At 43.6% G+C, this 26,835-nt stretch overlaps 1 protein-coding gene across 5 annotated transcripts in view; it reads right to left on the reverse strand.

Annotated features, from left to right (window-relative positions):
• Positions 1-5,461: 5,461 nt before the first annotated feature.
• Positions 5,462-26,835, reverse strand: part of COA1 (cytochrome c oxidase assembly factor 1) — a 52,532-nt gene continuing 31,158 nt past the window's right edge. For 2 of the 5 annotated variants that reach the window (XM_071736197.1, XM_071736196.1), the window contains exons 2-5: positions 13,203-13,305; positions 10,236-10,387; positions 8,350-8,426; positions 5,462-5,789 (exon numbers count right to left, since the gene is read on the reverse strand). In XM_071736197.1, the coding sequence (XP_071592298.1) occupies positions 5,693-5,789; positions 8,350-8,426; positions 10,236-10,387; positions 13,203-13,296 (420 nt within the window). In that variant the 5' untranslated portion in view covers positions 13,297-13,305 and the 3' untranslated portion in view covers positions 5,462-5,692. Of the gene's footprint in view, positions 5,863-8,349; positions 8,427-10,235; positions 10,388-13,202; positions 13,306-13,577; positions 13,668-26,835 lie in introns of those variants that run through there. The other 3 variants (XM_071736195.1, XM_071736200.1, XM_071736199.1) reach the window with 3 other exon arrangements.

Consider the following 26,835-nt stretch of genomic DNA (forward strand, 5'->3'; position numbering starts at 1 on the left):
AAAAAACAAACCCCAAACACCCTGATCTTTCTTCAAGACAGCATTAGTGATTTAAAACAAAATTCCAAAAGTCACACTAGTTTGCAGATTGACTGCATGATGACTGGAATCGATACTGAAGCTTAAGTACAATGCTGCATTCAAACTGCTGGAACTTAAACCTCTTCTGAGGTGGGTGACTGCACCTTCCCGCTTGGCTCTGGGTAGCACAAAAAGTGCATTGCTGGAAATGACTTCTAAGGTGTTCGATGGAGTCTCCTGTTCAAATGCACTTGCTTTTTTTTTTTTTTTAAGAATTTGTGAAGTGATTTTTCTGAACACCCATACAGCAGGATTACTGCTACTTTAGTTTTTTGAATTACACATTTGTTTGATTTGTACAGCAAATATACACCAATAGTCTTTTCCACTCTCAAGCAACGTATTTGCACTGTGAAGATCTTGCAGGATAAAGCATTTACAGATGTGAAATTAACTGTCATTGGGGTTAATAAATACAGATTACCCATGTAAATCTTCCTGGTTTGTTTTTTTGTTTTTTTGTGGTGTATATTAAACTTAGAAACACATTGCCATTAAATTTAGGACTCTTATTTCCCATGTTCTGACAGGCAGGAAAGGACCTGCCTGCCTGAAGGAGGGCTGGAAAGATGGTACTTAAATGCCAATGAATGGTGTGCAAGGTAAGATGGCTGCAGAGCCAGGACAGGATGGAGCCAGATGCACATCAGTATTAATCCAGTTTTAACAAAACATGCCGAGCATTGTGCTCTGAAGCAGTGAAACATCTCCTTCAAGATGCTCTGTGTCCAGAACTGCTATTTGCCTGATGTGACTTCCTCTGGGGAAGATGCTGGGTGAGAAGAGTATTTCCTCTTCTATGGAAAGGCATTTCCTCTTCTAACACTGCTTAATTTCATTAATTGTTCCTGTCGTAGCTGGCAATCATATAGCTCTGTAAAAGTGAAATATTTTGGTTCCATAAAAACACAATCTGGAGGAGTTATTCAAGAGAAAAGGAAAAAAACCCAAAACATGTCCATATGGGGCACGATAAAAGTCTCTGACTTAAGAAAGGGCTAGGATTTGTTCAAGTGAAACAGTGTTAGGTCCACAACATTTACTGCAAAATTAGAGGAAAGGGAATTTAACTACTTAAAAAGGATTATTTATTTTTTCCTAAAAACACAGAGAACCTAACTGTATTGAGTCTTTGCTTGCTTGTGCAATCAGAATCACAGCTCTCAACGTGTTGAAAACAGTGTAGCCCATCTCTTTAATTATTTGTAATCCCAGTGTACAGACTTAATTTCACAGGTGCCTTTTAACTAATCCTTACAAGAAAACCTCCTGAGCTGCCACACTATCACCTCACCTGCTGCTGCCTTCTAGTAGCAGCACCCTGTGAGATCCAGCTGCTTTGGTTGCTGGATGGAAGTTTTTGCCTGGATGAAGTTTTTGTTTTTTGAGACTCAGCCTCCCTGGCAAGAGGCAGAGGCTGTGTCTCAGAAGTTACTAAATAAAAGTACTTGCTTCTAAATCTGGGAAAGCAGCAGAATCTGCATTAGCTTGGTCAAGAACTTTTCTATATATATTTATACACTTGGTGCCACATAAAGTGAATCAAAAAGTGTTGAGCCAGGTGTGATGGGGCTGCCAAAGCAACATCAGGAATGTGACAGTTTTCTATCAGTGCTGGTGTTACAGACTGCCTGGGCCAGGCTGCAGGGAACTTCATAGCAAATTTTGATATGGAAAACAAGGAACACGATTTTGCTGCAACAAGCAGAAAAGATGCAGGCAAGTGGTGGGAAAGAACTGGATGCAGCCTCATTTTTAAATGGGAGGTGAATCCAAAAGTCTCATGTTCCCTGTCAATGCAAGACAACTGCCCAAGCTGGGAAGTGAACTGACAGGTCCATGAGTTGGACAAAACCATATTACTGCCTGGAGAAGCTGAGCCAAAAGGCAATGCATCAGCCTTTATGGAATGGCTGCTTTTATTCCACTGTGGAACATCTGCTTTTATATAGACCCTGTGTACTAGCCAGTTCCGGCTCAAATAGGTGCTGGCATGGTAACAGTCTGCTAAGCTGTGTTTGTTTATTGTTCCTCAGTTGTAAATAAGTCCTTGCCCATAACAGCCTGCCTGCTTGATGGTTTCCTCAAGGGTGATGAGAGCCTGGCAGAAACGATTAAAATCAAAATAGACAGTAAGAAACAACCATGTAATCCAGCAAAGGTCACCCAGAAGGTGATGGGTGTTCTAACCACACCAACCGGAAAAGGAGCTATGCAAATTTTCAAGCCAATTTAAAAGAAATTATTTAGCATAGTGAAAATTATTATGATGATTAAAGGATTGCAGGATCTGTTAATGAGGCTCAGAGACCTGGGATTGTCAGCCTGGCAAGCCTAGAGAAGGCTTGGGAGGGATCTTATCAATGTGTATACCTGTGGGGGAAGAGTAAAGAGGACAGAGCCAGGTTCTTCTCGATGGTGCCCAGTGGCAGTGTAAGAGGCAATGGGCACACACTGAAGCGCAGGAAATTCTGTTTAAACATTAAAAAAAGCTTTTTTTAATGTGAGAATAGTTCTACACTGGTACTGCTCCTCCAGAGGTTGTGGAGTCTCCACCCTCTGTGATCTTCGAAACTGAGGTGGATGCAATTCCAGGCAATTTCCTTTAGTTGCTCCTGCTGTGAGTGAGGCAATTGGAGCAGATGATCTCCAGAGACTCCTCCTGACCAGAATCATTCCATAGATAGAGGGGAAAAAAAAAAACAAAAACAAAGCTTTCTAAAGATATTTAACTGAGGGTTTTATCAAAAGATTATTACTGTCCAGCCCAGTGATAAAATTATATGAAACACAGTATGATTATAATGAATTGGTACTTTAATGACTCAGTGATGTTTAATACAACTGAATCTACTTCAGCTTTCCTTAGAAAAGACTGCAAGGGGAAGAGGGATGCCCTGGTGCCCTCCTGAAGTTATTTGGGATTTGAGCAGCTGCTGAAAAGGTGTTCTGAACCCTCTGCTCTCCCCATGTTCCTGGCATGCTCCAGCCCTCTTGGCTGTTCCTGCTGCACCTGTGTTCTCTCTGAAAGCAGCCGCCCTGGGCTGTGGTGAGTTTAATGGGAGACACATGGCTGGAGCAACTTGGCACCGAACACATCAGCTTGCTGCTTCTTTTCTCTCTTCGAATATATGTCTTAAGAAGAGCTCAAGCACTGAGAGGAAGTGGCTTCTGAGGCTCTTTAAGAGGTAAGAAATTCTGTGTTTGCTGTTAGGCAGTAAAACAAAAGCAAGTATTTGAATGCTATTTTACTCTTGTCCCTCTCACTGATCTGGTTTCTAGCTCCACCCATTGCTTTTTTCCTCTCCAGATTTAAAGATTTTATTTAGAAAAATGTTTGCATGATATGATGTTACCATCCATTTCCACAGCTTGGATGAACCTAGGGATTAGCTAGGATGACCAGGAGTGCCCAAAGTTAAATAGGTGCTGTAGGGAGAAAGCAGGAGATGCAAACCTGTTTGCAAGCTCTGCTTCCCCCCAAGCAAGGTTGTTCCAGTGCTACTGGTGAGGTTTGTGTGGGGTTCCCTCCCTCAGGCCTAGGATAACCAGGGTTAGAGCCAGGCCAGCCTGTGGTATTACGGTGCAGTAATTTGTGAAGCCAGAGCAGGGATATTGCATGTGCTGGCTCAGGAGGCAGGAGGGTGCTGAGCAAGTGCTGTGACACAGGCTGGGGTGGTTGTGGACACTTTTCCTGGACAGTTGTACACCCTGCAGCCACTGAAGGTCCCAAGTTCACAGTGGTGACAAGAAGCAAGGGAAGGGCAGTGTGTGCCAGGTGCTCCTAGCACAAATGTAAGAAGGGACTGCATGGAGTGGGGTTGCTTTCAACAGCCACGAATCCTTTGGAGATTGGTAATGAGTCAAAGCTGCAGCCAGAGAAGTGATAACTGATGGATATGAAGTGCTCCTTCAAGCTTCTGGAGTGACCAAAAGCCAGAGTTGCTCAAGCTCTGAGACACTGGGTGGCCAGGAGATATCCACAGCTCCCAGGTGGTCTTGTTGTAGGTAGGCTGCAGTAGTGCAAAGCTAATAATTTTAAATCACATGGTTTGTATTTTGTTTTGTGAAACTACATAGCAGTGTTTTCAGTCTTAAAGTTGGGACGTGCTGTCTCCCCTTGACTCATCCTAATCCTTCCCCTGGTGTGCTGGGCATTCATATAGGTTGGATCAGGTCCTACAGGTGCTACTCATCCTGGGCAGCTCTTTGTGAATTTCAAACTAAATCTGGAGTGGGTTTCGTTTGTTGGTTGTTTGCTGGTTTTGTTGTTGTTGTTGGTTTTTTATGTTCTAAAAAAACTGATTTTGTCACAGATGCTGTTGTTGCAGTGATCCTCTAGTCCCTCCCTTCATTTGCTTTAGCATTTTCTCTGCAGAGCTCGTCAAAAGTACCTTGCCCAGTTTGCTGGGTCATTGTTGAGCAGGAAAATGCTTGCTGGTCTTTAATCCAGCTCTCTCTGCTCAGTACTCTTGAAAAGCTTTGCATTGTCTCTACCTTTGGTGTATTTCTAGAATTTGGACATTGTTATGGAGAGGGGGGGTGGGGAGAAAGGAACTGAGTGGTGTAAGCTCTGGGCTTTCACTATCTGTATCTGCATTAACCTGCTCCGTTACAGTAAATCCAAGGTGCTCTTTTTTCTGGGCATTTTCAGTGACTCTTATGTTATTTCAGGATACGAGGGCAAGCCTTGTGCCTTAGGCTTTACACTGTTAGAATATGCAGTTTGGGGAGGGGTAGGGTGTGGAAGTTTGGTTTTTTGGGTTGCTTTTTTTTCTTTTTCCTTATTCCTCAACTTGTTTCTGGGGAAGGGCAATTCTCTGCTGCATCGGCAGAATCAAGGCACAATTAAAAAAGTTGAAAATGTTGTATTTCAACTTAACTGTGTCCGTGTTTTACCTCTTCTGCACCTCCTGAATGTTTTGCTCCCTAAGAAGAGGTGTGGGAGGGAATGTGCTCTCCCGAACTCATGTTGGGCAGTGCTGGTGGAAAACAGTGGCTTCTTCTGAGTAACCTTCAGCATGAGCAGTGTGACTCATGAGCCTCTTCTTGGGATTCATAAGCTGCAGTGAGTGGTCTGGGCTATCTCCTGTGCTTTTTAATGGTGACTGTGAGGGTGTGAATCTGCCCAATCTGTAACTTGTTCTTGATGAGTGCAGGGTGCTGCTGGCAAGTTCACTCACTGAGAAATGGGGGTGAAAAAAGAAGCATTGAGGGAATCACATTGAGAAACTGACTTAGTATTCTAGACAAGCCAGAGCAGCTCAACTGTCCTGAATTTGGGCTGCAGTGGTAGAAAATCCCCTGGCAGCTGTTTGTTTATTTCACATTCATAATACCAGCACACAGAGGGTATAACACAACTTCTCTGGAACAGCGACACTTTTGCAAGATATTTATTTTAGGCTTCTGCTGACCACATGAATTAAACCAACAAAAGAAAGAAATTATGATTATGAGGTAAATTTAGAGAGAAAATTGCCTTGAGAGCACCCACTTAAGTAAAATTGCTGCTTGTAACAACCGTGGACATTCATGGACACAGCAGGATGCAATCGATTAATGGCTCCTTTGGCTCAATGGGAGGTGGAGAGGCAGCTGCTTTTGATTTTTAGCCTTCTTGTACATCCATGCTTTCCACAGAGGAGTGGTAAACTGGAATATTCTGACCATCCCGCAGTTTCAAGGTGACATCCTGGAGGCACCAACTGACACAAACCAAGAGCTTTTTAATTTGCTTCAATAATGTTTAATATAGTAGTAAAGTCATTGTGGAAACACCTGGCACAGAGAAATCACTTCACACATCCACTGCTTTTAAAAATTCTCTCTTTAGAACTTGATTTGTAAGTGCCAGTTTCTGAAAAGCTGTTTTCCCTACTAGTGTTGCACAGCCCAGATTTAAAGGTCTGGGAAGCATGTTCCTATTTGTTGCAACACAAATAAAATCCTGCCAGCTATTTTTAGAAAGGACATTCCTCCCCCAACCCGGTGCCTTTCTTCCTCTCCATCCTGCGGGTGCATTCCTCAATCTGTTCCTCTCCAGCCTTGGAGCCAGACCATGTTGCTAAGGAATTATCCTGGCTTGGAGGAGTTTGAACACTGTGTGATCTCTCAATGTGACTGCTGAAACTCTGACAGGGTACGACAGTGGTTACTCAAAGGAGGAGGAAAACTGCATTTGTTGAAGACTGAGGGGGAGCCTTTTCCTTTCTTTAAGCTCTGCTCCAAACCCACTTCTGTGAGACTGCTGGTGCTGCTTTTCCAGATGGGAAGGACTGTTCTGTCGGGGCACCACAATAGGATTTTCCAAAAGCTCCTGACACTCACCCAGCTCTGCTTTTGCTGCAGTCAGCACAACAGAACATCCAGGGAGGTCATTAGGCTGCTGCACCTCTGTGAGATGGGGCTGTGGCAGGGCTCTTCACTTGCCAGCCCTCCACCTCCATCTGTCCCAGAACAAGCCTCGTTTAGAACTGGGTTCAAAGGAGCAACTGGTTGCTTCCTCCAGCATGGCCTGGGGGCTCAGCCCTTCCCTCTTCTTGCTTCTGAGCAGGCAAGCATCACTTTGCAGGACTGGTGCTTTGGTTGCCCTCACCTCTGGGCACCCTCCCCACCCCTGTGCTGCCTATACCTGAGTGAACGATCCTCCCAAGTCCAAACCAGCTCATGCACTCCCAGTTGCCCTCTTTTTTAAAAACTACACAAATTCACAAAGCAGAGTGGTATGGACAGGCTGTGTGCTCAGGGTCAAAAGCATTTCAGTGTCTTAGGAGCCTCAACTACTCTTACGCAGAACACTCACCTCCTGCCATTGAACTGTGCCTGTGTTGTTGTACTTGCCTTCTCAGCCTCCACTGGAAATGCCCTTGTGCCCCACCAGGATGGCCTGCTTTCATCTTTGTTGTTCCTACTGGGGATTTTAGGAGCTCTTCCTCATGAAGCAAGATGGGAACCAGACATTTTACTCCTGGTTCCTAAGATGGCTGTGAGGACACCAAGTCCTGCACAGCCCCGCCAAGACTCAGTGTGGGCAGAGATGGCTGTCAGACAGATTCATCTGCTACAAAGCCTTTTACAGAAGACATGCTGGATTGGGTTTGGGGGGGGGGATTTTTTCCTCCTAAGCTCGCAGAAATGCATGGAGAACTCACTTTAAAATAAACCTCTGAGAGATATGTATGCACTTCAATCCATGCTGTAGTTTAACACCTTTATAACCTTCAGTTATCTTTACAGTAACTCAGTGAAAGGGAGGGAACTATTATTTTGACACCTCTGTAAGAATGGGGAGGAGGAGGAGGAGTAGTGAGGAGATCAGAGCCCATGTGGCCAGCATAAGTGTGCAAGAAAGATGGCTGTGGGCCTCTGGGGGTATCTCTGGTCAGCAGGGAGGAGGACAGAGCTGGCCCTGAGCCTGTCAAGTCACAGCCTAGTGCCTTCTTCCCATCATTTTACACTTTGCTTCCCACAGCTATTCAGAAGAGTAATAAAGCAAGTTGTGCTCATGTAATTATGAGAAGAAAACATAACCATATGGCTGGTGGCAGCTGAGAAAAAATGTTTTCTTTGAGTTTCTAAATAGAGCTAACAGAAGTGCCTAACAAGCTCCAGAACAAATAACCATGAAGAGTTAATCTAATGAAATTTAATCTAATGAAATTTCCTCTTTTGCAATGGAAGATAGACTTTGGATCCATGTATTAACTCTTTGCTCAGTTTTAGGAACTGGTTTACCCTTAGCAAGTGAGGCTTTCAGGCTTCAGTATTACAAAAATGTTAAGTGGCTACTATATTATGTGGAGTCCTATGTCCTTCTACTGTAATTTATCTGTTCTAGCACTTTCTTAACTATAAAGACTGTTTGTTGGACAGCTTGAAAAAAATCCTGCATGATTTTTAGGCTTTGATGTAACGTGCAAGGTAATTCCCCTACATGATGCTACACTGCAGTTAGGACTGCTGTTCAATTGAACCTTCTTGGGGAGGAGGCACAGGAGGGGACAACACGTTACCTTGGCTCACAGTATTTGTATGTATGCTGAGCTATAGTTTGTAGAACACGTTTCACACAAATGATTCTCAACTAGCACATTTTTTTGCATAATGATAGTAATAACCTTCCACAAGACCGTCAAGACATGAATTTATTCTTCCTTTATGTGCACGATCTCAGCAACACGGATGGCTAAGGCAAGTATCCTGCTCTACTCTTTCTTCTTGACACTTTTTTTTCCCTGTACCCTATGTGCTTCTCCCGGTACTCACCACTGATGGGCATGGTCCATCTCTGAGTTAATATAGAGGTACCCTGCTGATTTTGTTCCAGATACTGGTAACTTTATCTGCAGATTTAAGAGTAAGTTAAAGATTCAGTGAAGCATGTCACTGTAATGGACATTTACTCCTCACACAGTCAAAGACTACTCCATTTTAACTTAAAGGCTATTTTTTTTTTAAGCTAATTTAAGTGTTCTACTAACCTTTTCAAATGGCTAAAGTATGCATGGCTGTCCAAGTATGCCTGCTCTGCCATACATTAATTTCCTGCTGTTGAAAGAATGTACTGTGTTACAGCTGCAACCCCCAGGGAAAACCAATCACTCACTGAAATATTTAGGAGCAAACACCTTTCCTTACCAGAACACATGGTGATCCAGAGGCAACCTGTACTGTGCTAAAGCTTCCCATAACCACAACGATCTTGGAGGTTAAGATCCTCTACAGATCAGTCCATTATCCTGCATTCAACTATTTTTCTCACTGTCACAAATTCTACCACCCAGTTGTTTAACAAACAAAGCTAGGAGCTGCAGCATCAACCACAGCCAATTCCACACAGTCTAAGGCAGGAGGTGGGGATGTTGTGGGGCCAGTAAATTGATCTGTGATGTGACATTAATGATGATTAACTAGTTTATTTCATGAGAACGTGATTGCTCATGAGAATGAAAAAGCAGAAAAGAAAGTTGGTGGTTTGTGTCCTGGGTGAGGTCAGCAGAAGGCAGGGTTTGACTTCACCCTGAGTCACCTGAACAATCAGCATTTTTAACAGGTGACATGGGAAAGCATCAGTGGGACCGGTTCTTTCCTTCTTTTCAGTCAGCATAAAAATGCTTTTTCCCCACAGTTTCAGCCTTAGATGGAACTTAGATTCTACCGCCTTGTAGAATCTATAAAACCTGGGCAACTGAGGAAAGTTTTGGCCTGGGTATTATGTGGGTGATATTTGGCTGAATTGCGATGGAAAGTGAAATTTTTTGTAAGAGTTGCTGTTGTTTTTCCTTGTCCTGAGAGCCCCTCTCTTTCACTGCACCATCTGCTTCATTCTTTACTGTCCTTGCTTGGTCTCCAGGACTCAAAACTAGTCATCAGGAGGAATAAAATTACTCAAACATGACGAGATCCCTCAGTGAGTTGTTTGGAAAAGTCACTAGGGATGTTTCGCACCACCAGCAAAACCAGGGAAGAGCAGCTAGGATTAAGGGGTAGAATCAGAGATGGAAAGAAGAAACCCAGAGTGGAAGTGGACTTGTATTTGCAGGTTTGCTTTGCCTCAACTGTGAGCTGATGCAAGGCAGCCTTGTGCAATACTTCAGCACCCAGCACAGCATTCTCCAGTGCCTATGTAATCCCAGTGCTCAGACCCACACCAGGCATCTGTTTGCCCTGGCACAGACCTACAGGTGCTTCTAAAAACAACGCTGTTTGTGCTGCACCACAGAGCATCTGGTGAGCAGCTATCAAGTTCTGTTCTGAATAAAGCTTTAAAAACCAGCATGGGACATATCCAGGGAGAAGAGGGAGGCAGCAGATCTTCTAAAGATGTATCTTGGTAAGTTTCTGAAAATGATTTTGTGGCTTACAGTAGCAGGAGGGGGTTTGACTGACTTGGGAGGTCTCCTGGCATTCTGCCATGTGCCCATATAGCACAACATGAGGATGCTGCCCTGGCTGTTTCTAATCCTTCACATCTGAGCATCCATTTATGTTCCAGAAATCATCATTTCTTTTCCAAATCAATTGGCATCCCACCCTACTGCCTTCGAGTCCTGCCCCCAAGTCATTTGTGACTTGCTGAAAGTCCCCTTGCTGCTGTCTTGTCACCCAGTGCTTTGGGAAGCCACCCTGTGACACCAGCTCCCTGGTGTTACCTGTGCTCTCTCTGTGTCCACACGGTTACTCCCGTCCGTCAGTCGGATGTTGTGAACCTTAAGTGGGGGGGCACCCAGGGCTTCCAGGGCATCAGGACTGCTGTTCAGCTGCTCCAGTGCCTGCTGGTAATACTGGGTCCTGGCAAAACCCTCTAGGTGAGGGAAACAGAGTAGTAAGGAGACTGAAGATCAAAATAAAAGAAAAAAAGACATTTCCTTCAGACTACCACACCCTCCCCGAGAAGTACTCTTGACACTATTAATTAGGAGAAATCTGGTTAAAGGAGGAAACGCACCCTCACATCAGAGAAGCAGTGCTGAGCTGTAACATTATTCATCTCACTTAAGTGAAGACTGCTCTGAATACAGCCTGTGCCATACTGATGTTCAGCTTACAGATGTCTCCCTGCTTTTCATACATTTGTATGTCATCTAAAAGGAAAAAAGAGCATAAGGACAAATGTCTTGAGTTTTTCTGAATGTAATTTTTTTTTTTTTATAAAGCAGGTACAGAAAATACTTTAAGAATGGAGAATATGCTGCAGTCATTTGTGTGAAACAGGAACAGCTGCTGCTCCTGCTGTGAAACTCCTGCTTGCTGTGGTCTTCATACAGCTTTTTAAATGGCAGCCATGAAGCTGGAGCTCTACTGACTGATGCACTGAAAAGGAGGCACAAAGAGATGCCATTAGAGTTAATGGTCAAACAGCAACAATAGCAGAGTAGACTGGATGCTGCAGTGTTGGCATACGGAGGATAATTGTAGTAAATTGCTATTTATCAGTGTCTGGTTCCTATGTATGGCTGGGAATTGCTGTCCATTGACAACTATTGCACAAAGCAGAACTGTGAGGCTGGAAATGTGCCGACCCTCCTCATGCAGGCAAACGAGTTTCAAGGCTTGCCTGAGATTTCTAGATGTGCTCCACACCAGCTTAACTTCACTCTCGTGACATGAAGAAGGGCAGAGTTAAGCTAAGAGAGGGTGTATGTGTGAAAATCCCACCCTGGCAACTTTGCTCTCGCCTTAAGGCCATAAAGCAAGGTGTGAGGTGTGTTTCCTGGTCTTTTGAGCATGAAGCAGAAGGAGGATGCTCCCTCTCCCTAACTAGAGGCATCCCCCAGGACCAGGCAGCACTCAGTTGGCATAGAAACAGCTTTGCTAGGCTGCACCTGTGCTGGTCTTCCCCAACCCCCTGGGCTATCCAGAACAGGCCCAGCAAAAGAGGTTGCAGCATGCCAGCCCTTTATTGCCTATGGATCATGGCAAGCAGCCACCCAAACTGCATTAAACCATATGTTGTGCTCATCCTGCAGGTTGTAGGGGAAATGGGTCTGAGTTTCCTGGTGATCCTCCTCAGCTGTTCCCTGTTAGAATCTCATTTATTGGACCTAATATGCCCAGCTTGTCTGTTTGTCAAAACATTTTAAGTAAGAGTTGAAACAATGCTGGGGTTGGCTGAGAAGACTGGTCCCATGAGGAGGGAGTGGAGGTGAAGACAGTCAGTAGAAATGGAATTGTACCTGAGTATTTGTACAAGCTTTCAGAGGCCACAGCCACACAAACTTTTCTTCAGCCTTCTCTTCCACCACTTGCTCCTCACTGGTCCCAGTATGGGCCAGTTCTGTGCACTGGGATAGCAGAAGGAAATGGGATAATCCTAGGCATGGGCCAAGGGAAGAAGGGTCCTGGTGTGGCTCCTTTGCCTATTGGAGGCTACAGAAGAATATTTTTTTGCAGCATGAAGTGTTCTTTCAGCAGCCTGGCTGGCTGGTCACTGAGTTACCAGACAGCTACTTGGTGGCCATCAGTATTGCAACAGAGCAAGAAGTAGGCATCAGGTTGCACCACTTGATTGCACAGCTAAATGATGCAGGGAATGAGCCCTTTGACTTCTGTATTGCACAGGCTGTGACTTTTTATTTTCCCCCAGAGATCCCTAGGCAACAATGCTGAAGCTGAAAATTAAAAAATGCTAATGTCCTTGTTAAAGCTAGATTTAGTATTCTAAAGCGTAAGAGGATCATATATCTGTCATGTACTCTAGAGCTTGAGGGCATGAGCTGCCTAAAATGAAAGCCTGCTTTCCAGACTTGTCTGATTTGTTATTAATACGTGTAAAATGAAGGGGAGGTTTCAGAGCCTATCTAGGGGCTTGAGGAACACGCTTGCCTACACTTTTCTGGCAGCATCCTCTGAGCTAAGAGTAGGTTAAAAGCAATATCATTTGATAGTACCAGCTACGGAGAGGCATAGGGCCAAGAGGCCTACAGCACCCCCCAAGAGAGAGGCAAATCCTGTTTCTGGTCTGATGCTAAATATCTAGATATAATTACAAAAAATAATATTTTTTTTTTAAATCTATCATTTGTATTAATAATTTGGCTTCTTAGCCAAAAACATCAAAACTAGTGCTGTCTATAAATAGTAATGCCACCTGTTCAGCTTTTCTCTCTTTATCCTGTTCCTCTCAGTGATGAGTGCTCTTACCTGCCCTTCATTCAGGAGAAACTAATGATGTCTTAGCACTTCACGGGTTTGTTGTGTTTAAGGGTCGGCACCACAGAGAGATTTACTGATAAACTGCTAGATTTCAGTTCCTTCTCACAGATGGTGCTCTTTTCCTGCCCAGTTATAGAGACTCAGTAAGAAACAAAACCTGAATTATTGCCTAAGCTTTCACTTCACCCTCACTCTCGGGAAACTCCTCAGAAACCAGACTTTCTCCTGATCTCCTGCTTCTTATGCAATACCTGCCTCTGGAAATGCCTGCGGCACTGCTTGTGAGAGCAGCAGCCCTGGGGCTGAACAAAGTGGAGCCCAGAGAGGCAGAGCCCAGAGGCTCAGTCACTTCCCTTAACTTGATCTGCTTTTCACGTCTTGCATGCTGTTATTTTCCCTGCTACACAAAAGCAAAATGAAAAGGGCAGAGGAGAAATAAGGTTACCAGCAGCTCCAAGACTTACTTTGCATAAGATAATACATCAGGATGCATCCCCCGCCACTGAACAGTCCCATGAAAACAGCCATTTGCTGCAGTTTTCTTAGAGAAGCTGGCATTTTTCCTCCCTGAAAAGAAAACGGGAAGACATTTGTTGTAAAAGAAGAAAGCTAAAGGGTCCTTTCCCCCCTCCTCCTCTCTCCTAAAAGCCCTTTCCAACCAGGCCTGAATGAAAGCCCAGTGCGCAGGCATCGGGCTCTGGCTCGCTGGGGCCCCACTGGGCGCCCACAAGGAAAGGATGGTGAGAACAGAGCAGACTGGGACCCAGCCAGTTTGAATGTGTGTGTTCAACTTCTTTTAGCCATGCCACCACTTCGTTAATTGCCGAGAAGCAAATGACCTCCCTGGTGTGGCCAGGGGCCAGCCCCATGGTGCATTCATTGTCTTGGGGGGCTCCCGGTGCCCGTGCAGTTGCTCACACACTGTGGGCATTCAGGCTCAGGGGCTTGGATTTCTCTCCCGAGTAAACTCCTCTAAAGTAAACATGCCTGTGGCAGGGCTGGATTTGGCCTGGAGTGGTAAGGGACAGAGCCAAGCCAGTGCTGTGCCAGCAAAGATAATGGAGCCAGGGTGCGTGTATTCTGTTGTGCTGTTTTTTTTCCCAAGCCATGGATAAACAGGAAGGCTCTTGCAAGCTTTTTTTCTTCCTTCCTACACCCCCTCGGCCCAAGCTTCTCCTTCTAATGAGTCACAGTTTTGGCATTTGAATGAATGACCCAGCAGAATAAGAGAGACCTCTGAGAAAGTCAATCTACTAAACACTTCCACAGTATGAGCAAGTCGAGGACTGTGTGGCCTGAAGAGCCTGAGCTAATGCTCCTGCCCACAGCAGGTTAGTAGGAGTCAAGCTGAGCCACCAGTGGAAGAGCAGCATGTTGCTTCAGGCTGTGGCAGGATGGGACTTGACTGAGCATCCGAGTATCAGCTTCTGCTTTTGCTTCTCTCACAACTGGGATGGTAGGGAAAAAATGTTCTTGATAGCAAATTAAAAAAAACAAAACCAAGCCAAAACAGCAGCAGGCTGCCCTTTTTGATGTAGGCATATACACATAAGAATACTTGGGGAAGCTGTATGAGATTTTTAATCCCAAAGGCTTCACACCTCTAACCTTGTGCCATGATGGTGTGTGACTTAAGTGTTAGACTCATCAAGAAGTGGTTAATAAACCAAAGCCCAAACCAGTAACAGAAATGTGGCCTGGGCAAGGCCACTTAAGTCCTGTTGTGAAAAACCACCTCTAGCATCCTTCAGGTATGCTTTAGTCAGGTATTGCTCAGCCAACAACCACAGTTTAGAGAGGGTGGAGAGGCTAATGTCAGAACTCCTTCCCATCATGGCCAGGTCAGGGTGACAAGGGCAGCCTCCCTCTGCTCACCACTCAGCTGACATGCCCATATGCCATCTCTTGTGTCCTCTAGCCTGAAGGAAACTGAATGCAACCTACGTACAGATTTCATCTACTGCCCTGCCAGCACCAGTGTTCAATCATAATGCATGCTATCCCTTAGTCAAAAGCTTTCTGTGTTTTCTGTCTGATTTTAAGAGCTCTTAAATTTTAAGTTTGTTGCCTAATTTACTTCAAATTCATGGTAGGCACCCAGAGAAGCATGTGGGTACTATGTCTATAATCCCCCAAATCTTCGAATTGTCCCATTGGTACAGGCAGTCATCAGTTTTCTCACTCCTGATCTGTTCTCTCAGTTTTCTCACGCCATTCAAGTTCCCCAGGGGAAGTGAAGAAGTTGCAGCAGAGGAAGTATGACTGTGTTTTTACAGAGAAACAGCAGTAGTTGTTTCTCAAGGACAGCAAGATCTTTCTGCTTAGCTACCGGTGTTTGAAACTTCCCTTAAATCATATTTTATAATACTATCCCTCTCCTTTAAACTGCAAAAAACTCATTAACAACAAAGTTTCCCATATGATCAGTCAGACCAGAAGGAGGATCTGACACCAGCACCACCTCATAGAGAGAAAAAAACAAAACGAAAAGATGGTAAATCTGGAGAGCAGATCAGATGTAACACACTGTGACCTGCAGCATTTAGTTTTGCCCCTTTCAAAGTCGTGGCCAGGCAAAATTTGCATTCTGTATAATTTAGGATAACTGAACACAAATGTCTGGAGGTGAAGAGACAGAGAGTGCTGCCAGAAGATTTCTGAGTAAAAGTGGGAAGATGCAGAGTTCTTGTACCAGCAAGAAGGTTTTGACTAAGGCTCAGGTGATTTATCTAGCTAAGGGTGGAAATGAGAGGCTCTGCAACTCGCTGTCAGTGGGTTTGAGGTCTGTTAGGTCTGACAGTCTGCCAGCACCCAGACCAGAGGATGGAAAGTAAGAGGAGCTTCCTGCTGATGGGTGAGGTGCTTCTGAACACTCTCCCCACCTCTGCTTGCACCAGGTCAGCAGCAACAAGAGCTGCAAAGGTGCCATGCCAAGATGGTGCCACTTGGCAAGGGAGCTTGGAAGCTGAGAAATGGTGACCCCAGTAAGCAGTGCTGGCCCATGCAACACTCCTGGCTGCTCCTGATGTCCCTGACTGCAGCCATTGCCCATTGCTGGTCCTGGTAAGGCAGGGATGTGGCAGGGCTAATGTGCACCCAAGTTGTGCAGCCCACACAGGCTCAGTGAAGGTCCTTATTTCTGTAACAGGGAGAAGATCTCCAATGCTTGCTTTTGGTCACAGTGGGAAACCATCAGTCTGGATCACCTCAGGCTAGCCCTTGACACTCTCAGTTGTTTCTCAGCTGTTTTCCCAAGTCAGCCTTAGGATAGCACATTACGGGAAGAGAGTCAGAGCTATGGATTTTAACAAGCCTCTCAAGACCTTGCAAACCTTTTCTTTGATCCCACAGTTTCTTGTTAGCTTCCAAAAGCCAGGACAGAGGTGTCCTTGGAGCCCACCACATTACTCTGCTGCTTCTTTTCCTTTCCATCACAGTCCTTTATGGTATGGATGTGCAGAAAAAGGCATTCAAATAAATTCTGGAGGGTCCCTCAGCATGCAGCTGCTGCTGAGTTCTGGATACTGGAGATACCAGTGGTGTCAGCTTGTGGAAGACTGAAATGTAGTACGGAGCTGTTTGTGAGGACTCTCTCTTGCTCTCATGTTGCCCTCTGGACAACCATGTTTGCTGCTCCCATCTGCTGCTCTGCTGAAGTTCCTTGCTAGGGAAGGAAAGCAGGGGCACGCCTCCTGCCCTCAGTCTTTCCAAAAATTAGTCTCAGCCCACAAGCACAGAGACTATTAAAGGGAAGGACCAAAGCCCCTGGACTCATTCACTACAAAGGGAGTAACCGTAAGACGGTGTATTTAGGAGAATCTTATAGGTACAAGTTGCAACTGCCTTCTAAGGAGGGAAGTTCATGTTGCTATCTGTGGTGGAGATCTCTCCTCAGAACCTGTTATACCACTAAAAAGTATGCAAGTCAACTGGTAGAAAAACAGATTTCTTCACAGACGGTAATTAAAAAAGCATGATTTCCAAGCCACGCTGTTCTGCAAAAACATCTTCCCCCCCATGCTATTTGCAGTGGTAAGAAAGATTAAGTGGAGATTAGCACACACAAGAACACCAAGCGTGCAGTTACCAAAAGAAGAGACATTAAATAATTTTAAGTGGCATTCTCTAAAAATAAAGGTGTGGAGCTTCCTAAAAAGGACCATGTCAATTTTGTGTCTTGAAAATAGTAAGAATGGTGAAGGAGATATTATTCAGGCTTGACTTTGAAACCAAGCAGGACTCAGGCAGTTAACAAGATTTAACAAACCCAGAGAGGTGGAAGACTCCCAGGGTCACATGTGAAAGAGTGGGTTGCTGCAACATTAAAGTATGTTTTTAATTAGACTTTGTTTTCTCCACAGAGGATCTGCTAGAAATAGACTGGGTTTAAAACACTCTTCTTTATTTCAGCAAATTCAGATTTTGTATTTTGGTCTCCAAAATTCATGTGGCAGAGCGTGGTCTCAGGCACCCCCACCAAAGGCAGGTAGCAGTGAAACAAGGGCATTTTCACCAAGCCACAAACATTTATTTCATTTGCCTCAGATCCAAGAGAAGGAGATGGGGCCTCACGTTCTTTGGGGAAGGCATTTCCCTCTTCTATTCCTACTCCTCCTCCTGGTACTACTAAGCTCCACCAGCACCTCCAGCTTCTGGGTGTCATCGCAGACCAAAGAGTAAACACTAATATTGTGCTGAAATCCACAGAGACCAGAACTTGGTGTGATTGCTGCTGCTTATCTCAGTCTGGGCCATTGCCTACCCACCTGGCCAAGACAATGCACTGCCAGGCCACCAATTTGAGCAGTTGGGAGCCTTTAAACCACATGAACCACTGTAGCCCTGAGGTTTAAGTATGACACATTACATTTATGTGGCAAAAGACTACTATTAAATTAAATTAAAAGTTATCAATAGGCCTGAACACGGACCTGAGCACCTAACTTCAAGGCTGGAACTGTTGCCTAACCCTTCTGCCACAAAACTCTCCCTTGAGCTGGTGGGATTTGACTTAGCCCCAGGTTCAGCTTTTCTACAAGCCACCCAGGTAGTCATGGAAGTCACAGGAGATGAGGTTAACGTCAGGCAAGCCACACACAAGCACACACTTGTATTTCACGTTCTTGCTATCTTGGTCATCCATTCATCTGGTAAGATCCATTAGGCACCTGGGTGGGAGCCAATTTCCATACCAATAATGCGCTAGGACACCACTTTAGAAACTGCTTCCTGATGCTCACTATCTACAAAATGCCCTCATCAGCAGTGCTGTCACCAAAGAGAGGACAGCACAGCAGAGGTGTTTTGACAGGATCATCAGCTCAGCATATTATTTTCCCCTTTTTCATGGCAATAGTCTGAACATACTATTTACCTCATTTCTGAGAAATAACAGCACAAATTGTGCTCCCTGCCAGCACATTCAGAAATAGCAAAGGCTTCATGTATGACCTGCCACCACCAAACCTCAGTAACTTGTAGGAGAGAAGTTTGCTTAATTCACAGTCAAACCAAAAGTAGGAGTAATACTTTTTTTGCTCAGTGCTTCTCCAGATGCACTGAAAAGGCATATTTTGGCATTTAGGGAGGTAAATCAACTTTTCACCCAGCTTTTAAATGGTCTTCTCCAGGGTCTTCTCGTGGATCAGTTTCTAGAAATATGTAATTTACCCTAGTTAACATGAATGACAACTTCACGTATAAAGAATATCACTGGCAAGCCAGGATACTGTGTTTATTTTATTTTATACCTTTACTGCTAGCTAATTAGCAAGGAAAGTGAGAGCAATCAATAAAATTATTATGGACTCTAAACAGCCATCTCATTCTTGTAGTTGTATCACATCTCCTGGGGCACATGCTACAACACAGGTTGCTTGCTCAGTTAATACAGATCCTGACATGGTGCCTACAGATATTTGAGTTTCATTTCCTTTTTCTCCTCTCTTGGGTGCTCTCATTTGCAATTTCTGCACTTTAACATGTCTTCATACATCTTCTGCTCTCCACCATCACAGGCTACTTCCTCATGTGCTTCTAAGCATCACAGTCTCATCTGGTGGGCTTGCATGAACTGCGTTTCTTTTCCTCTTGTCTGCCCCTCTTCAACCCTCTAGATGATCTCTTCCTCTGCAGATTATTGTACTGCCCCAGTGCTGGGCAGACAGAAACAGTGGGGCCACCATTCCTGTTGCCCCAGAAGGCTTCTCTTGACACCCCTCAGTCCTTCCCTCTGTGAAATGGAGTCTTCCTTCCCAACTATAGGTAATGAAGGCAGGTTAAATTTTTTTTTTTTTGCTTTTCTCCTAAGTTGCAAAGATGCTCCAGCCTAGTTTGTTAAGACTTTTTGAAGGCCAGGTTTATGTGCCAGCCAGTTCAACAACCCACTTCAAATTACTCTTCAAGACAACTAGAGCTGGCCATGCTTTGTATTGAAATACTAGGGATTTCACAGAAAAGAGGCATGACTAGGGTGTGTTATTGGAGAAGCAGGATAATTATACTTGAAGTGTGACCCAGTTTTGCTGTTATTGGAGCATGGCATTATAGGTTAATGCCTAATAATCCGTCATTAACATCCCTAATTGTATGTTTCTGTAATTGGACACTATGGATGGGGGAAGAAGGTGCGAATGTTCACCTTTTTTGTTTTAGAGGTGAATTGCAAAGGATTTAAGAGTTCATAAGTAGGGTAAATGAAAAAGTCGCGTCCAAGGTGCAGGAAGAAAAGATCAGAGGTGTTTATGATTTCAACACTGAGTGGTATGCCCAAGAAAACTCCAGGAGAGCTTCTTGGCTTCCCTGCCACCAAGACTGAGGTCATGAGTGCTGCAATCCAAGGTTCAAAAGAATTGCCCTATGCTGTACCAGTGCCTCCCCACAGCATGTGTCACAGTCCAGCTTCCAAATGGGCATGTTAAAACAAAAGAATAACATAAATAAGTAGCAAATACAATTCTTTGACTGTGTCATGCTGTCAGGATGATATGGGGAAAGCACTCTGCCTAGCAGGAGCTTAGCAGAAGTGGGCTGTCAAGCCAGAGAGGTTTTCACAGTGTAGAGTGTATTTTCTGTATAGTTTCCTAGAATAGGTTCACTGAACCTGGAAGGTAAGTGATCAGTGAAGAGTACCAAGCAATTTCTCATGGAAACATCAAAGAGCCTGCAATGCTTTCCCTGCACTGGTAAATACTTAGCTCTCTTGCCAGTCTGTAAGCATTTATCTATGCCCAACACATTAATTATGCCAAAGACACTGAGAAGTTCTCAAAGCCAGAACCACAACCTGTCTAGCTTTAAGTCAATTTACAAAATCCTGAGATGAGGCAAAACCGCCAATAAACACCAGGAGTCTGTAATAAACTTTATGGCTAACAGGTCACATTTTACCATGTAAAAAAAAAAAAATGGTCACAGATGTACTGGAGGCATCATTGGGCTAGGAACTGTACCGTGTTAAAAGTTAGTTTCTGCCTGGAAATTTACAGCCTCTTAACTCCAGTCCTGATAAGGGTTATGACTGCCTCTGGTCTCACTAACTTCAATAATATGATACACATGCATGCATTAAATATGCATGCAGAAGACAGTGACCTAAAGGAACTGAATGGCAGGGGAAGGCAGTCACAGGGAATAAATATTTAAGGGAGGAACATAGTGTAAATCATATGAAGTTTGTTCCTTTGTAATATGTCTGCTTCCAGAAATGAGGGGGTAAAAGATGTGATATACTTTGCTGTAATCAGCATAGAGCATGATTTACAAAGTCTTTAAAAATATCAGCAGAGATGCAAAGGTTTGCAGCCCTGAGGCTAAACATGTTGTTGATATAATGACTTCTATTACACAGTATTATGGCAGTACATAGTTGTGGCACTTCACCAACACCTTGCTCTTAATCATACTTCCTACTGAAAACCAAAAATAAATAAAATGCTACCCTAAATCCCCCAGATTCTCAGATGTGGTCAACTTATTTCAAGTGCCCATCTTTACACCATCCCCAGAAGGGCCCCTCCTTCAGAAAATGCTGACCCTACCCTTCTTCTGGAAGTCAAGTCCCTTTGAAATAGATCAGATCAACACTTAAAGCCTAAAGCTTTGAGGAAAACTAATTACTTTCAAACATCTTGGACACCTGGGTCAAATCCAGAAGCTGGTCCTTGCCTATATGAGCAGAACTGGTTCAGTATCAGCTAAATCTGTTAAAACAAATTAAGTTCTGGGGAAAAAATAACCTGAAGGACTTGTGACATTTTAATAAACATTGAATACCAAAAAGAGCACAAGACAACGGGGATTCTGACCTAGAAACCTTTCTGTTCTCAGAAATACAAAAAGGGAAAAACAGTTATGATGGGAACCATTTAAAAAAAAAAAAAAGGAAACTCCCATGATACTTGAAGGTTACCATTCAGACAGATGCAGACAGACAGATCTCACAGATCTGTGCCAGACAGAGAGAGCAAAAGGGTGAAAGAAGTGTTGGAACCTGCCACACTGTTTGCATTTGCAGCATCTGTAGTCAGACCTTTAACTTGATCTGAGGAGTAGCCACTGATATAGCCATCCACCTTTAGAAGAAAGAAAAGATGCTGGATGCTCACAAGGCAGTTGGATGGGTAACAGTTTCTCTTCCAACAATGAGTCAGGGCAAGAGGAATTTCAGAACAGCAATCCATATTTTCCTCCCCAGAACATCTGTGGGAAAAAGTTTCTCTCTCAATTTAACACTTTAAATGATGTTTCTGTTTTATTCACTAAATCTTATGTCCTTCTGTATCTCCCATTAGAGAAGGCATTTGGGGTTTGGGGTTTTTTCCATTTTTGCAGAGCTGTCACAGAAAAACATGGAACAACTTCATTAGAAGTCTGTGCCAGGTTGGACACTTGGTCTCCAGAGACCTGGGCTATATCCCTCCTGCCTATGTGCCATGCCCTCTCTCTGACTAAAACATACCAGCCTAGATAGTTTCAGCTCAAGCCCAGAGCTGTTTCTTACTGTGAATCTACCTACAGGGACAAGATTTTTCTATGGAGTTACAGTGTAGGGCTTTTGCCCAAAAAGGAGGTGCAACAGTTCAAGAGCTGGACAAAAGCACAAACTTTACTTTAATATATTGTTGACAGGTGAGATTTTTCAAAACAATGGATGCTTTCTGTGTGCTCAATAGGTGATACCTTTATAGGATCATTGTTTCCTAAAAGTGCTGGGATCTTTGAAAATCTGGCTTTTTTATGGCATTTTCAAGATACACCTTGGCTAGTAGCTTTCAAGCAGGGCTGTTAACAATATATATTATTTCCTCATAAACTCATTGCTACTGTAAACTTCAAATACTTGTTTGTGGGTTTTGTTGATCAAATGCTAGATTACCAAGGACTAAATATGAAATCTGACAAATGTGGCATACATGAGACACAAAGGTTTGTTGTGATCCATTAGAAAAGGAAACAGGGCCAGCTAGCAGGGAGTCAGTGCTACTAATGACGCTGGCAGGGGTCTGTGCTCAGACTTCTTAAATTGAAGACTGCAGAGGAAAGATTTTGCTTTTGACCACAACACACAGGTTTTTCTGTTTGTTTTTGTTTTCTTTTCTCATTCCATGCTACTCAGCTCTTTGTGGGAATTATGAAGAATGATAAGGAGATACCATCACTTTTACACAATGTTACTCACAAGGATTGCTTAGATTGAAAACGCTCCTGCTTAGTGTTACTTCCAATTTATCTGGCTTTTGCAGTTCAAACATCACCAGAGCAGACAAAGCAGAAGACAGTGCTCCCAGGCTTCACAAGCAGCTCAGGCACTGACTCACGGTGTCACTGTGGCTAAAACCATAAACTTTGGGTGTCTCTATTCACACATGTGAAAATGAATGAGTAAACACTTCCTGGTTCCTGCTTCACGGGAAGATAGTGACATTTAATGGATGCAAAATGCTCTGAGAGCTTAAGATGCAATGATGCTTAGGTATAAAATTGCCCATGTGCAGCATACACATGTTAAGAAGCATGACACTGTGTTCCAGTAAAAAAAAAAAAAAAAAAGGAAATTTGGAGCCTGGCACAGGGCGTGTTGTAGGACCAGCAGAATAATTACAGGAGCCACAGATGGCACTTATTAGAAAATTAAAGAAGCTGTTAGCAGGTCATTAATAACCTGTGACTACCTGCCTTAATAGTATTCTTCAGGCATGAGGGTGAGGGGGTGGAGGAAATGGTCACACCTTCTTCTAAGTCACTGTAGGAGGCTGATACCCTTATTTTTCATCACTTTGTAATCTCCTTGTTTACTTCCCTGCTGGTGTCATTTCCAGCGGGCTCTTCTCTCCCTGCTGACTCTGAGGCAGAAGGACCACAAGGCTCTGGGCCAGGGAAGCCAAGCAGCCACACCTGCAACAGCCCATCCCAGGGGAAGGGCAGCCCCCTCTCCAGACTCTCAGCCCTGTGGCCATCTCCCTGCTGTTCAGAGTTGTCTTTGAACACCTCTCCTGAGCGTGTACTCCTACTTCTGAAAATTATTATGTCTGCAAGGCATCCCTGTCCATTTCCAACACACTACAATTTGTTCTCTTGCATCTTGCACCTTGCTTTACATGTATACCCAGATGGTTGGAGGAGGGGAGAAAAGCAACTTGTTTCCCTGCTTCTTCAGACAAACACATGCTCTCCAGAGCAGACAGATGCCTTAAAGCCAGATCCAGGGCATCAATTCATCTTTTGGGTTCAGCTGTAGTGTATAAAGCATTTTCTGGCTCTGGTCTAATGCTTTTTGACATTGTCAGGCCCCCTTCAGTGAACTACTGCCTTGTAACCAACTTGACAGCAAGTATTGTTCAACATTTAATACCATACGTGCTATCTTCAAACTGACATGTTCCAAGGCCAGGCATCAGCTGTGCTCAGCTCTGGCTTAAAAAAAAAGATATCCAGACACCAGCACAGATCTCCTGCTACTAATAAGTAAATAAAAAAAAACATGTCTTTACCATGCTGCAGCCAAAACTTTTTACCATTTCAATCTCAATTTTCCAATAATGTTTTTTTTTCTTCGGGTTATAAAATGTGAAGTACCCACTTTCCTGCACCCTCTCCTTTTTGGTTTCTATAGGGAAGGGCTTTTGTTTTGTTCCAGTCTTCTTTCAATTTTTTTTTCATCTCTCTCTCCTTTGGATGCAAACCTAAATTCCAGAACCCTCAATCTACATAAAAGTTAAAGGAAAAACAGCTTCTGAAGTTAATTTTTTTATTTTTTATTTTTTAATGGGCTATGTTTACTCAGTCAATAAGCTGATGATGCCCATGACAGGACCAGAAGTGTTTGGTTAGCAGCAGGGAGGGGAAAAAAATCAATAACTCCAAGCAGTTGGCAGCTTTGTGGGCAGGAAATCATTTGTATTCTCTGGTTTAAATCAATGACCTTCTTTTCTTTGCTGTTCCAACAGGAAATTATAAACTCTGCAAACACTATTTGCATAGTGCTTTCTGCCATACACTTGTATTTGCTTGGGCAAAACAGTATGTTAACCCCAGCAGCACTTCCTCAAGGTCTCTGTTAGAGAAACCCGTGCACTTTAGCACAGAGCTTTTCAGGTGCAGGCACTTTTATTTATTAGAAGTGGAGATTGAATAGAGCAAGATGTGAAAAGAGTTCCTTTTCCACTTCCAAAGACACCATGAAAAGATGAAGGCATTATTATTTAATAGGGTTGTCTACTGCAGAGTATGAAAAAATGCCTTCTTTGTAACTTGGAAAGATGTTTTATTCTCAGCATGACAGACAGAAACTTGCTACTTCTACATTAAAGCTTCAATTGCACTTCTCTATCTTGCTTGCCATGGTTGCCCTAATGGCCAGGTATAGCTTGAAAGTGCTGCACTTTTGCTTGAACTAAGCTTAGCAGTACAGAGCTCACGTTTGTGAAAGTTTCATCCTCCTCTATTTTGCCCTTTTGCTAAAGTCACTAAAGGAAGAAAAACAAATTGCCACCTTGTCTTGGCATGCTGGTGGGAAGCTGTTGGAGGAAGGTGATCTTCTGAGAAAAGGTATCTGAGAAAAGGGCACTGAACTTGCCTTCTAACTTTTTCTGCTGCCCATCACTGCATTAAGTCCAGCTCAGCTATTTCTTAGCATGTAGGAGAGATGGTGTTCAAGACAAGCTAGTCACAGGAAATGAAGGTGTGTGACTCTTTTCTTTCTGTTTCTCCCACTGTGGTAACAGTGCAGTCCCTAAATTTGAATTCTTGTCTGTGTTGCAGCTTTCAGCACCAGCAACTGGCACCAAACAGCTTCTGGACTTCTGCACCCCTTGGTGTGCTTATCTTCATCCTGTGCAGGAGAACCACATCAGTCTGCAAAACATTATTATAACCCCAGAAACCACAAAGGCCTCAGTAGTCTGCGCTGAAATTAGATCTCATAAAATTCAGATTTCTTGCTTTGTTTTTGCACATGACAAGTCCTTCTTGTAATGCAGTAATTCTCAGCATCCCTCCTGTGCTCCCAGCACCACTGGCACAAAGCTGTAGTCATTAGGTGACACTTGAAGTGTATTTACTAGTTAGGTCACAGGTCTCCCTTGCTGAAACAAGAGGGATAGAAATGTTACTCAGAGAGACTGAAGTGTAAGCAAGTGTAATGTTTGCCCATCCTGACTTTGCATGCATTTCACTCCTTCCCACTTTCCCACTGCATATTTTATACGTTTGCTGGAGTCCCTTCCAGAGCTGCTGGCTGCTGCAGCACCCTCTGCATTTCTAAAATTTGCTCTTCCCAATTTAAGGGCACCACCAAGAAAGTGAGATGCCTCACTTTCTCACTGACAGAAGATGAAAGCAGCATCATAGCATCACAGAAGAGTTGAGTCCAGAAGTGATGCAGCTTTGTCCAATCCCTCTGCTCAAGCAGCATTACCTAGAGCCAGCACTTAATCAACCTCACAGTGAAAGTGTTTCAGTTTGTGTTCACTACCTCTGGCTCCATTGCTAGGCACTGCTGCAAATAGCCTGGCTCCTTCTTTACACTCTCCCTTCAGATATTTAAATACATGGATGAGATTCCCCTCAAGCCTCTTCTTCTCTATTCTAAACAGTTTCAGAAAGCAGAGTGCTAAATCAAAGGGTAAGTTTGGTAGATATTGCTCAGTTAACTTTCATCTGCTGAGTCTGTCAAAAGCAAATGTGCCTTTCTTCCCCTGCTGCTTTTCCTTCTTTCCCCACACATACATCACTAATTAAACCTCACGCTGTCACCTTTCCCCAGTGAACACCACGTACCTGGAGTTTTTCCATATCACAACACGAAATGTTTTAATCTGGGGAGGTGTGCAAAAAGAGCAGCTCGTGACAGACTGGTTTGGTTAGTTTTAAGCTTTGGACTGATTTGTGAGTGATTTATCATTACATATGAATAAAATATAATCAGAAACTGTGGAGTGATAGTGATGTATGTACAAAGAGGAGAGATACTCCTGTTACACATGGGAATGTATGGGCCATAATCTAATTCCTCTGAGGCTGTGAAAGGTGTGCTACGTGACTAATTCATTTCACTAATGTATGACAAGCAACTTGCATAATGGAAAAAAATTACTTTCACAGATAATTTGTTTTTTAACAACTTATCATCGTTGTTACCAACCTAAGGGTGTATATTTTCCACTACGCACAAAACAGGTGTGGATCTAAGAAATGCTGATAGACTTTAAAAACGCATTTAGCTTCAAAACAGAAATTTGTGCTTTTTCTGTTTTGGTGTTTTTTTAAAAAATATATACAAGCTATGATCTTCGAGGTTTTTGCTCAGAAGACAACCATGTATTTAATTTGGCCTCTGTTTACAAAAAGGAAAATATAACTCTTTACAGAGAAAAGAAACTAGATTACACTGCAGAAAAAGGAGATTTAGTGCTGCTGTGCTGAAGCATACTCAAATGGAAATTCAGCTCAATAATTCTGTATTGAATTTAGGGCACAGATTTACCAGTTGGCTGTGTTCTGGCACTGCACTTACATGTACTGCTGCTTTCCTACTGAGCTGTATGGTATCTGCTGTAGAGGTAAAACTAAAGACTCACGTTCATTTGAGTTGTATAC

Source organism: Heliangelus exortis, chromosome 2, assembly GCF_036169615.1.
Source record: "Heliangelus exortis chromosome 2, bHelExo1.hap1, whole genome shotgun sequence".
In the NCBI taxonomy this organism is placed as follows: Eukaryota; Metazoa; Chordata; class Aves; order Apodiformes; family Trochilidae; genus Heliangelus; species Heliangelus exortis.